The sequence below is a fragment of the Bactrocera oleae genome, chromosome 2, assembly GCF_042242935.1.
Source record: "Bactrocera oleae isolate idBacOlea1 chromosome 2, idBacOlea1, whole genome shotgun sequence".
NCBI lineage: Eukaryota > Metazoa > Arthropoda > Insecta > Diptera > Tephritidae > Bactrocera > Bactrocera oleae.
In genome coordinates, this window is record NC_091536.1 from 40,408,439 (window position 1) to 40,421,864 (window position 13,426).

The following is a 13,426-nucleotide window of genomic DNA, read 5'->3' on the forward strand; positions in this document are numbered from 1 at the left end:
AAACTGCCAATACACCGTGCGCCACTCACTTTCCCCGATGAGGAAGTTCGGAGTGTCATCAATAAAGCAAAATTATCCAAACCCTTTAGCCCTTGATGAAATTAACATACTGATACTAAAGCATCTAGGCTTGACGAAACTAAGCTTCCTAACCAAGGTCATCAACCTGTTGCTGACCACTCTTCAAATACCCGATGTGTGGAAAGTCGGAAGAGTGGACCCACTACTGAAACCTGGGAAACCCACCAACAAAGGGGTGTTTTATCGCCTAATAACTCTCCTTTCCCTAGTAGTGAAGACATTGGAGGCCTTTGTACTCTCGACATTCACTTACCACCTGAGCCCAGCAGACCACCGAAAAGTGCACAGCACCACCACAGCCTTAGCGTCATAAACGCCCAGATAGTTCTAGAGTTTGGTCGACAATCAACCGTACTGTTTCGAGGTCAAACATCTAAACTAAGAAGAACTAAACGGAGGGTTCAACAGGGTGGTCTCCTCTCCCCGTTACTGTTTATTTTCTACATATCGAAACTCCCCCAACCACCAGAGAGATGATTGTACGATATTCACGTCGGGCAATGGAATCGATGGCATGTGCTCAAAAGTAAACGGCTATCTCTCCGACCTTTCTTGCTTCTTTTCTGCAATGAGCTTAACACTCTCCCCCAATAAATCCACAACGGCCGTATTCACTAACTGGACGAAGAAATACAGACTGGCAGTTTCTGCTGGGATGTTTTCGCAGAAACCTCCCTGCAGTCGTCTGCTTGAAGCGGAAGCGTCTCCCAGGCCTTTCCTTGACTACGTCGACGACGTTGAGTAGTACACCCACCAGACTTCGGATGCAACAAACTTCAGACATTTGCTGACAGCCATTTACAGTGGAGCAATCAACATCTTCAACGACTCCCTCCCAATGAATGGTATACTTCGCTCTGGGTACTGCAGCCAGTTAAACTCCTCCTTAACCAGAATCGACCCCGAAATTACCAAATATATGTCCAGCATGCAATGAGTCTCCGCATGACACTTACCACATTTTTGCATGCCCAACGAACACCCTTCTCCCTTTAGTCCGACCTCGTCGAAACAGCAAGTTAGTACTACCGTTAGTTGACTTCGAAGACAATCAACCTAACCGAAGTGTAATAAATAGTTTACCATATAGTTGGCAAAGTAGAGCCGTGAATTATACATATGAATCATTTGCTCAAATGCAACTAGAGAGAGCGAGTAAGATAATCACACCGAAGTGTAGTGAAAAAGGAGTTACTTTTTCCCAAGTATAGAACAAAAGTAACCTATCGGATAACTAATGCGTTAATTACTGATAACTTATCGGTAACCAGCTAGCTAACTTTTACCCGTCTTGTAGGAAAGTTTCCTCGAAAATCGTTCGTGTTCGTTTTTGCGAACACCAAAGCCAAATTCACTCCTTTTTGTATTCATTATAATATATACTTTCACTCGGATTCCAGAACCTGCCTGATTACTATAAAAAATCCATAATGTGTTTAAGAGCAACGATTTTTGTTTTAATAAAAACTAATTCTTGTTAGAAACTTTCGTAAATAAATAAAAATAAACTACTCATTTTTTTTTTTTAAATAGGGTGCGTTAGAGATGGCAATCACTACAGCAGTGTTGCAAATTTGTCAAAGTATCACGTTCTGCGTGAATTTTTGGCAACACTTGCAACAGAATCACTTTCTACTGTCACTTTTTGCACGCATCAGCAAATTTCGACTGAAAATTAATGGGAAGATAGCTTAGAGTTGTCTATTTTAAATGTTGTTGTTGTTGTAACAGTTCCCTAGTCCCCGCTTGGGTGATAAGTTATAGTTTGGTTGTCGTCGAGGTCATCTAACGGGAGGCCCAGGAAACGAGCTGTTTCGACGGGGTCGGACCATAGGGAAATGGGTGTTAGATGAGTTGGGTTTGTTGGGCATGCAAAGAGTTCGTTATTGTCATGCGGAGACTCATTGCACGCAGGACATATTTGGAATCTCGAGGTCGATTCTGGATTAGTAGGAGTTTAACCTGCTACAATATCCAGAACAAAGTTGCGCGAGGGTCACTCTGGTTTCGCGAGGCAACTCGAGCTCTACTTCTGCTATGGGTGGTGGCTTGACTCCTAGTATGCCATTCACTGAGATCAAGAGGCACCCCGTGATAGTCCGGAGTGCAGTGTTTAGATAAGTCTGAAGCTTCTTCATCTGCGTTGCACTACATCCAGGCAAGCATATTGGAGAAGCATAGTTAAGGACCGGCCGGCCGATTGTCTTGTATGTTGCCAGCAATGTTTCTTTGTCTTTTCCCTAAGAGCGGCTCTGTACTTTGGCAGTTATCGCGGTCGAGTGAGGAGTGAAAGAGCACAGACTGTCTCATGTAACGCTTAAGATTTTAGGGTTTTTGACTGTCGGAATTTTTGTGCCATCGACTGAAATAATTAAATCCAGTCTGTACTCTTTCATCCAGTTTGTAAAAATGGTCGCTGTGGATGTAGTGGGGAGAGTGTCAGACTCCTTGCAGAGAAGAAGCGAGAAAGGTCGGAGAGATAGCCGTTTACTTTCGAGCATATGCCATCGATTTCATTGTCCGACGTCAATATCGTGCAGTCATCAGTGTACGAGGTCACGGAAATTCCCTCTGGTGGTTGGGGGAGTTGCGAGATGTAGAAACAGTAGTGTGAAGAGGACACCACCCAGCTAAGCCCCCTGTTTAATTCCGCTTAGTTAGGAGTTTTGACCTCGAAACAGTACGGTTGAATGTCGACCGTTCAGGTAGTTCATAGTAGTAGCGTTGACTGTGTCAAAAGCTTTTGATAAGTCCAACGCTACGAGTCCACCGCTTCACCCTGGAAGGGGGGGAGCGTGGATTATTCTATGTCCTCAGGTAGCACTGTGTGTGGTTGACTGTGTCAAAAGCTTTTGACAAGTCCAGCGCTACGAGGAGCGTCCTTTCGCAGGGTGGCTTCTGGTTTAGGCCATGAACTATCTGGGCGTTTATGACGCTAAGTGCTGTGGTGGTGCTGTGCACTTTTCGGTGGTCTGCTGGGCTCAGGTGGTGAGTGAATGTCGAGAGTAGCAAGGCCTCAAATGTCTTCACTACTAGGCAAAAGAGCGTTATCGGACGATAAAACACCCTTTTGTTGATGGGTTTCCCAGGTTTTAGTAGTGGGACCACTCTTCCGACTTTCCACACATCGGGTATTTGAAGATTGTTCATTTACAAGTTGAGGTAGTGAGGTAGCTTACTCCCTTCGAGCCTAGATGTTTTGGCATCAGCATGCTTATTCCGTCAGGGCCCATAGATTTGGACGATTTGGCCTTTTTGATGGCACTCTGAGCCGTCGGGTAACACATCGTTTTGCTTTGTCGGTCGAAGGGTGCAGTGTAAACTCCGAGGAGGCATGGCCATTGAATTGAATTTCAACTCGGTCGGCATGTTTCCTCGGATTAGACAAGACCTTGACAGTAGTCTAAAGCTTACTCACACCTGTGGAGATTGCAGGACTTCAGGTGCTTTATCCATTTTGTCTGCTTATGCTGATTTACCATTTGACGAATCTCCAAATTGAGATCCCTTATTCGAGGATCACAGGGATCGACATGGCGTAAGGTGTCACGCTCGTTTGCTAATACAGCTGCTTTGGCTGGGAAATTAGGGCGGATTTCCGCGATTCTTCCAGCCGATATGAACCGAGCGATGACATCCGTAGGAATGGGTAGTGCGTTGAAGGTGCTCTCGGTAAATTCTATGAAGCCGACCCAGTTAGCTTTTTTAAAGTTAACAAAGGTGCGGTTGTCCACAGAAATAAAGTCGGGTGGTTTCTCAATCGAGATAATTATGGGCAGATGGTGTAATGCAAGAGTTAGCATAGGTCGCCAGATTGTTTATCAGACCACCGCTAACGATGGTAATATGTGACGAGCTATTACAGGTGCCCATAATTCTGGTGGGGGCTTCGACATTCATTGTGCAGAATGTCGAATCGTCAATCTGTCCCGCCAGCTCCATCCCCCTACGATCGTTTGAGAGGCAGGAGTGCCAAACATCGTGGTGCTCGTTAAAGTCACCTAGCACCAAACGGGTTTCACCACGAAGTAGTGCACCTATATTCGGACGATATCCTGTTGGGCAACATGTAATTGGGGAGATGTATACATTAAATATCTCGAGCTCGACATCGCCTGACCGTACAGCTAGACCCTGACATTAAACGGTAGTGTCTGCGGTCGATTCCACCATCGATTAGATTAGACGATATTGCACGGTGATGTGCAGTATGAAGGCTAGGCCTCCACCATTATCTCGGTCGCGATCCTTATGTAATACGTTGAAACCTGCGAACTCAGAAGATCGGAGCGGCTGTTTAACTTTGTTTCTTAGACTGCAGCTATCGATACGTGTTCCCGGATCATATATGCAACTATCTCCTCGGTCTTACTGTGGAGTCTCCAATGATATTGTCAGAATGTACGACGGAAATAGAGCTAAATTAAATTGAATTTGAAAATTTTTATAATTAAAATATATGTATTATTGTTAAAAATTTAAAATGTCTCAAATCTATCTCAAATGTTATCAACTAACAATTTTGAACAATTAAATAATGCAGACAACTGCTCAGCAGTTTCCTGATTTTAACACTTCTACTTACTATAGGGTTTTCCAATAAGAGAGATATCATTTTTTTTTTTGTTCTAAAAAGAAAAACACTAATTGTTAAGGAAATTCAAAATTTTTTTGTTTAATGTGAAGTACAATCGATACAATTAAGTTCTGAATATAACATCATTCAAATGGACTACACGACATCTTTTGCAGGAACGAATTCGATGAACCCAATTTTCGAGTACTTTTCCCAATAAATCAAGTCCAATCATATATCAATATAGACTTCTAAAGCTTGAAGAGTCTGGTTTACTGCTAAAGATCAATGATTTCAAATGACCCAAAAAGAAGTAGGGTGTAGTCGAGCTACGTAATAATTTTAGCAGTACAGCAACTGAGTTGCATATTTGCCGAGACTCTGCTGACGTGCAGACAAAAATTTAGTGTTGCCGATTATTTGCATAAATTGCAGGGTAAAAAGTGACAGTAGAAGTGTTGCCAGAAATTTACCCAGAACGTGATACTTTGACAAATTTTCAACACTGCTGTCGCGATTGCCATCTCATACACATTCGTAGTCTAATAGTGATAAATCTCAACTTCTTGGAGGTCATTCAATGACACAATTTCTTGATATTATAGATTCTCTAAACTTTTTTCGCAATCATTCGGTTGTTGTAGCCTATCATGTTGGAAACATATATTGTCAAGATCAACTTCTTTCAATTGCAGCCATAAAAAGTTGGTTATCATCGATCTATAACGCTCTCCACTGACAGTAACGGTGTCACCAGCTTCATTTCGGAAGGTCGATGATTTCACCAGACCAAAAACCACACCGGGCAAAACTTGTAATTTTTATTTTTTTGCTGCGGATATGTAAGAAATTTTTCGTCAAAAGTTTAAGCCCTTAAGTAATACTTCTTCTGTTAACAAGTATTCTCGGGGACCTCGACCTATATTTTTGATGATGTTAATTTTTTGAATTTGAATTTGTAAATATCTATTAAATCTTCGTTCATTAATTCATTCCAAATTTTCAATTACACAAAATGAGGATGAATGGCATACAATTTTATTTTAATGGTAATTATCTTCCTCAAATGAAAAAAATAATTTCAAATTTGCAGTGAGTAATGAGTTCATTTAGATACGCTACTCTGATATTTATTAAACTTTATTTCATAGTTTATAAATTTTTAAGCATAAACCTCGCGTTGTGCTTTCTCCCACGCTGCTATAGGGCCGTGCTCTGGCCGATATTTTACATTGCATCCATCTGGTTCCAAGCGATTTTCATCACGTAGTTGTTCATAGCGGTCACGGTCATACTTAGTGAAACCCCATCGTTTTGATACGTAAATCTAAAAAACATTTCATAAATATGTTTACAATGTTATATGATTTAATTGACAATCATAATATAAAGATTTAATATAGCTAATGGCACGCAGATGTCAAATCGGCAAAATTGGTTTAGACTTTCAATTATAATATTAAAAGCTCTAAATTGCAGATATATATATTCTTGATATGGATGATCTCCTCTATCCGCCCATACCCATTTTATCCCCGAAAGCCTAGAACGGTATACTAAAGATTTCCCAAATTATTTTATATTATATATATAAGTATATAATTTTATTTTTGGTAAATGTATAGTTTTGGTCCCCCAACTAAGGAGGCGGTAAAAATGATTTTTTTTTAAATCGTCTTATTTTGACGCGAATATTACAAATCCGTGAGCGGAAAGTGAATTTTTTCAATAATTTTTTTTCTTTTTTTTTTGTAAAAACCAAAAAAAAAATTTTTTTTGAATTTTTTTAATACATATGCATTAAAAATAAAAAATTGTGATACATTAAAATTAATTATTTTATTTTTTCCGCTGCTGAAAGGAGTTTGGTGCAAAAGAACTATGGACACCTCGGTGTTGGACCGACCAGGGTAATTTTTTTGAAGCGCGGCCGAAGGCCGCCAGTGCAGCGCAAAAGAAATTGTGACTGTTTCATTTCTTCAGTATTTTTTTCACAAGAAAATGTTTAACTCGCTGAACTGGTGATTACAGCTAATTGATCTGAATTATGAAGAATTTCGCCGCTAGAAGAACAGCTAAGTGACTTGAAAAATATGTGCAAAATGCTTTAAATATATTTTAAATATATACATATATTATTGAAAAAATTCACTTTCCGCTCACGGATTTGTAATATTCGCGTCAAAATAAGACGATTTAAAAAAAAATTTATTTTTGAGGCCTCCTTAGTTGGGGGACCTAACCTATACATTTACCTTATTTTTTATGTTTTGGATACCTGTATTTGATGCATAATCTGTTTTCTTTACTTCGATCAGTTCATTTACAAAAGATGTTGATAAGGTAACGCTGGTTACCATTTTACAAGCCTTTTGATAATGTGTGAACTAATAATACTGAACAATAAAATAAATAATAAAACTGAACAGTAAGTTAAATATTGAAAGCTATTTTTACACTATATTGTATACTGTTCAATGAATACAAGGTGCGTTCCAAAATAAACAGTACAATAGTAACAAAGTAAACTCTAGTGGCGCCATCTAGATGTCGACTAGTGCGTTAGAATCTGCTATCCTTTATCGACTTCCAGTAAAAAATTTCATGACATTTCATCTGTTGGAAGTGAAGTTATTACGTTTTAAGTGTGAGAAATTGCGAAAATGAGCTTCGAACAAAGAGCCAACATTAAGTTTTGTTTTAAAAGTGGTAAAACATTTACCGAAACGTTTCAATTGATGAAAAAAGTTTATGGCGATGATTGCCTATCCCGTAGCAGAGTGCACGAGTGGTTTCAACGTTTTCAAAGTGGTCGTAAATGGAAGGCGCCGCACAAGCCGAAACCCAAAAAATCGCGCCTGGTGAAGACAATGCTGATTTGTTTTTATGATTCCAAGGGTATTGTCCACAAAGAATTTGTTTCACCCGGCCAAAACGTTAATGCGGTATTCTACCTTGGAGTTTTGAAGCGTTTGGTGTGCAGTATTTGACGTTTTCGGCCCGAATATCGCGAAGATGGAAGTTGGCGTTTGTTGCACGATAATGCGCCGTCTCATCGATCGACTCTTGTGGCTGATTATTTCACCAAAAGTCACACTTTAACAATCAACCACTCCCCGTATTCACCTGATATGGCACCGTTCGATTTCTACCTTTTCGGAGGCTATTTTAAAGGTTGCACTCGTTCGACATGTTTTTGGACCGAGCAAAAGCTGTATTAAAGCAGGAGACTATATTGAATAAAATTAATTGATTTTGCCGATAAAACCATTTTTTTTTTTTTTAAAGTCCTGTTTACTTTGGAAGGCACCTTGTATATACAAACAAATTCATGAAGTGTAAGTGACTATAAAATAATCAAGAAAATTCGCTATTTTGTATCACCCAATAAAGGATGTTAAAAACCCTCACAATAATTTAAATACAAACCTTTTGCCGTCCTGGAAACTTAAACTTGGCACGACGAAGAGCCTCAACCACTTGAGCCTTATAACGATCACTCGAACGAACTGACATTATTGGCTGGCCGATATGAACACGAGCGACTGTTCCCTGTGGTTTTCCAAAAGCTCCTCGCATTCCAGTTTGTAGCCTGAAATATTTAATTTTATTAGAAAATTGTTTCCTCTTGGAGTTTTATTTGTTCAAAGGAACATGTTCAGATGTCGTCAATAATCATTTGACTCATACCCCAGTGCTCGATATTTTCATCACTTAAAATTGTGGCGTAAATAAAAATATTTTAAAATAAATAACTAACGAAAAATACTAACAAGTCGTAAATATTGCATTTTTCTTACCTATCCGCTCCAGCACATGACAACATTTTATTAATTCGAATCACGTGGAACGGATGTAACCGCATACGTATATGAAACTGATCTTTACCGCAGTATTTTACCAAATATTTGTTGCAACAAATTCGACCAGCCTCCAACGCCTCACTACTAAGTTGTTCATATTCATCAGATACTAAGTGAACGCACAATGGGAAATCTTCAACCGATGCTTTTTTCCTGCCCAAATCGAATATACGAATTTTGGGGTCTGGAACACCTCGACAAAACCTGGACTTTGGATAGGGTTTATTTTTGCAGTAGCGATAACTGTTGAAAAACCACAATTAACATGAATAATATACCAATAAATCCATCATACCATCTTGCTGGTCGCCGACCCATTTTAAGATTTTAGACACGTCCACTTCAACTAAAAGAATCCAACGGAAAAGGAAATCAAGTATATCCAAACTGACAGAGTTTCATTAATTCGTAATAGACATGCGTTTATAATAATAGGCAATATTAGAATAATACTTACATATCGCTCACACGTTGAGTAAGTAAATAAATTACCTCAAGTTGATTTACAACACAGAGAATGGCATACCTATATATATGTATCAGAGTATTCAGTAAACCAACTAAAACAAGTAATAAATGTACATATGCTTATGTGACGAATTATTTCTTTGTATTGGTTTATATTTCCTTCATAGTTGTCATTTGTGTTAACCCATTGAAATTTTTTTTATCTTTTTACTGTGAAATTAATTTTCAAATATTTAATGAAAAAGAAAAAATTCCAAATAATTCTTGTTATTTAAATTGGGGAGCTTTAAACCTTCTAATAATTTTATGACTCAAATTTACACTATAAGCTCTTAACAAAAATTTTTAAAAGAGGTGAGGACAAAACTACTTATACATATAAACTCGTTTATTTATACGTTGTCAAATAAGCTTACTGCCAACGGCTAATTTATAATGCTGCAGAAGGAACGCTTCGTCTTTTAGTTTTTTCTCTGATATATAATATACACGTTGTTTCAAACCTGACAGATTTTTGAAACATAACTCAAATAAATATTTCAAACATGTATTGCGGTCCAATTCAAAAATACACAGCGAATATCAAGTACTGTTTCTGCCGCTACAACAACAACAATATGATTTTGCTTCATCTCGTAAGGTTTTATGTAAACGTAATCATATAAAATTGTACATTGCAGTTATCTGTCTAAGCGGTTTAAATGCTACTGTCTATTATTTCAGTTTGGCGACACATTTAATATGAAGGTCATGAGGTGAACTGTAAACTCAAGAAAGTTCCATTTTTACCCAGCGCCCTTGGCAACTTATGATAAGTTTAGATATTAAGACAGAAAGAAGAAAATCTATATACCTGCTCTACATATGTGTATACCATACTTAATTAGATGTAAGTTATTAGTTAATTTAGTTATTGTTTAAAACAGGTACCATAGATCCCCCTGTTTTAAATTATTAAAATTTAAAAAATTATTAAATTTAATATTAAATATTATGTATTATTATGTTAGTGAATATCTAAGTAATATATAGGTATACAAAAGCACGTAAGCTGTGTGTACAAAAATAAAATAAAATAATATATTGTGGCGAACACGAATACCAGAACAAATCATTCCTGGGCCTCCCGTTAGATGACCTCGACGACAATGAATCTGGAATTTATCACCCAAACGGGGACTAGGTAACCGTTACAACAACAACAACAACCAGAACAAATCAGAATCGACGATAAACTACCAGAAGTAACTCGACAGCGAATTCGTAGTTGCCAGAATGTTCTAGTAGCGAACTTTTGTTAATAATTTACTATGTAAGGGCTGCCGGATTGTGCAGCAGACAGAGTTCTAATTAGAGTGTTGCCGTGTAAAAAGCAATTAATTTATAAGCAATAAGTTGTAAGTTCGAATATCGAGCAATAAGTGTTAAGTTGTTGGAAATAAAAGTAAAGATAAGTGTATAGCCCTTAAATTGGGGCTGTAATTTAACAATCCAGTGATCGAACTCAAGAGGTAGTTACAGGTAGTTGATTTATCGAGAAATCCGTTACAATTGGTGTCAGAAGTGGGATTATCACATAAATTCCCAAGGAGATAATTATTTGAAAATGGCCAAGTTTAACGATCTGAAGATTCCACAACTGAAAAAAGAGCTGGAGCAACGTGGTTTGGCGACAAATAGATTAAAAACTGAATTACAATCACGGTTGAGAGAAGCCATGGAGGCGGAAAACATTATTGTTGAGGAATACGTCTTTAACATGGAATTAGAGGAAGAGACAACAAAGATAGAAGAAAAGGAACAGGCTCAATGCTCGTCAAAGATAGTGGACATTGGGGTTGCAAGTTGAAAGAACATGATTTTTGCAGCAATATCGCAGACGGGGAAAGGGCAGAATGCACTTATGTCTCAGATGTCAACGCAAATATCGACACATATATCGCAGTTAGAATCGCGGTTGTCAACGCAGTTCGCAACGCAAGATGCACGTACACAGTTGAAAGAGCAGGATACACGGATATCGCAGGTGACCTCACAAATAGTAGAAGTGTCGTCACAGATTTCGGAAGAGCGGGATAGAATTAAAACTGAAGTGGATGAATTGAAAGATCGTCTCTGCGAGCTACAATTAAATCGGCCAATTATGCTCCCAGATTTTGCCAAGGAAAAACCTCCATCCTTTGATGTCACTATTCCGTTCCATATTTTTAAGCTTCAATTCAAAAAGACGGCATCTTCAAATAATTGGAACGCTGAAGATAAAGTTACTACATTGTTCGTTGCATTAAAAGGATCAGCTGCGGAGATATTACAGACCACTCCTAACTGCGAGGCAAGTAGTTATGAAACGTTGATGAATACATCTGCTACTGTTCCTGCCTCATGGTTAGGAATTGCGTATACCTCTGGCCATTTGTCAAACATATCTGTTTTCTAATTTACTGATAGGAAATGGACCAGCTACATCCATGGCTACTCGCTCAAACGGCGCACCTGAATTGTACTGCTTCATCTGGCCATGACTCCTGGACCGCGGCCCTTTAGCAGCAATGCACTCGACACAATTGGCGATCCACTCCGTAACTGACTGACGACAACCAACCCAATAAAATCTTTGTTTTAATTTCTCCAAGCAGCCAGACACTAACTTCAAACTATTCCATTGTGCCCAATAAGCCTCGTTGGACGTTTATTCATCTCCAATCCGTGTATTACATATTTCAAATCTGGATTCTCTTGCTGACATTTCCGTAGTTTCTCCGGATCCCAGTTCTGACACTAATTGTAAAGGATTTCTCGATAAATCGGCTACCTGTAACTCACTCTTGAGTTCGATCACTGGACAGTTCTAATTAGAGTGTTGCCGTGTTAAAAGCAATTAAGCTATAAGCAATATGTTGTAATAAGTGTTAAGTTGTTGGCATTAGAAATAAAGATAAGTGTATAGCCATTAAATTGGGACCTTAATTTAACAATCTAGTGATCGAACTCAAAAGTGAGTTACAGGTAGACGATTTATCGAGAAATCCGTTACAATATAAAGAGTATATAAGATAAGATAATAAATAAGGAGTATAATAAATATCAGTACAGTGTGTTTGTAGTTTCAGTTACACTAGATTTCTTGACCACTTTGTTTCTTTAAACTAATTTCACTGTATTAGTTATATAGTGTTTTAACTATGATTATATACAGTGGCGAGCAAACAAATATACATATGTGCACCAGTATACCATAGTACCTATACACCGAACAGGAAAGGAGTCATAGCAAGGACTCAATTACAGTGAAAGAGAACAGTAGGATCCAACTTTTCACACCCGGACGGACAGAATTATACAAGTATTATATATAAGTATTTTATTTATTAAGCTATTTATTAATTATGCCTAGATTAAGTAGAAAATCCATATTACTAAGTCGTCTTCAGAATAGAAGACGTATGAGAGTTCTTCGTGCAAACTCTTTATATAGAGATAGTGAGCAGTCACAAGATACTGTAAGTCACGCTAATCGTAGATTAGATTCCGATATCTTCAGTTATTTTATGTTTTGTAGAAACTTGGAGTTATCCTGGCGAAAGTTTTGATATACCAGGATTTACTCCAATTAACGAGTTGAGGATAGAGAGCATGGAAACAAGCAACAGAAATAAACGGGGTATTATATAATAATATGTATATGCAAAGCATAGTATTGCTAGGTTTATAGAACCAAAGGCTGTAAAGAAAATTTATTCAGACCGCGAAGTTTTAGAAGCGGTTTTCTTTAAATGTTTCAATATTAATATTCTGTTTCTATATAGAAATTCAGCTTTCTCTATCAGACATTTAATTAGAGAACTTCAGAGAGTCTCTACTTCTGAGTTATGCAATCAAAATGTGCTAATTGTTGGAGATTTTAACATTTGTTTAATGTCTACAGGTACTACAAAAAGAAATCTGCTCTAAGAAAAAAACTTTAGTTTCCTGCTTGGTGTAGAATATTCAACTGCCGGTACCTGCCGGTACATAAATTGATTGGGCATTTTCAAACATGGCTATCATGGCAGTATTTGTGTCTCTATTTCGAATTAAATTTTTCAGACTTAGTGCAATAGTTCTTACTTTTTTCTTCAAATATAATCAAAATGGAATGGTATTGACAGTAGTTTTTAATACAATTTTAAGAAAAATATGTAAATAACTAATTAAGAAAATTTAAATTATATGTATAATTTGTTATTATATAAGGCATTATTGTATAAATATATGATAGAAATTAATAATTTATTAAATATATATATAAAAATAGGAAAGATATATAATTTGGATATATGTATAAGAATTTCTATAAAAATTTATGTTTAATATTGTAAATATTATATACAAATTGATATAATAATATCGATATAATAAATAAAAAATTTTATTCATTGTCCAAAAACGATTTCATTTC

At 37.3% G+C, this 13,426-nt stretch overlaps 1 protein-coding gene across 1 annotated transcript; it reads right to left on the minus strand.

Annotated features, from left to right (window-relative positions):
* Positions 1 to 5,736: 5,736 nt before the first annotated feature.
* On the minus strand, positions 5,737 to 8,974 carry RpL10 (ribosomal protein L10). Its single transcript, XM_014243740.3, has 4 exons — positions 8,816 to 8,974; positions 8,458 to 8,763; positions 8,087 to 8,249; positions 5,737 to 5,984 (listed from the first exon to the last, which is right to left on the minus strand). The coding sequence occupies exons 1-4, from the start codon at positions 8,836 to 8,838 to the stop codon at positions 5,820 to 5,822; spliced, it is 657 nt and encodes a 218-aa protein (XP_014099215.1). The 5' UTR covers positions 8,839 to 8,974; the 3' UTR covers positions 5,737 to 5,819.
* Positions 8,975 to 13,426: the final 4,452 nt, after the last annotated feature.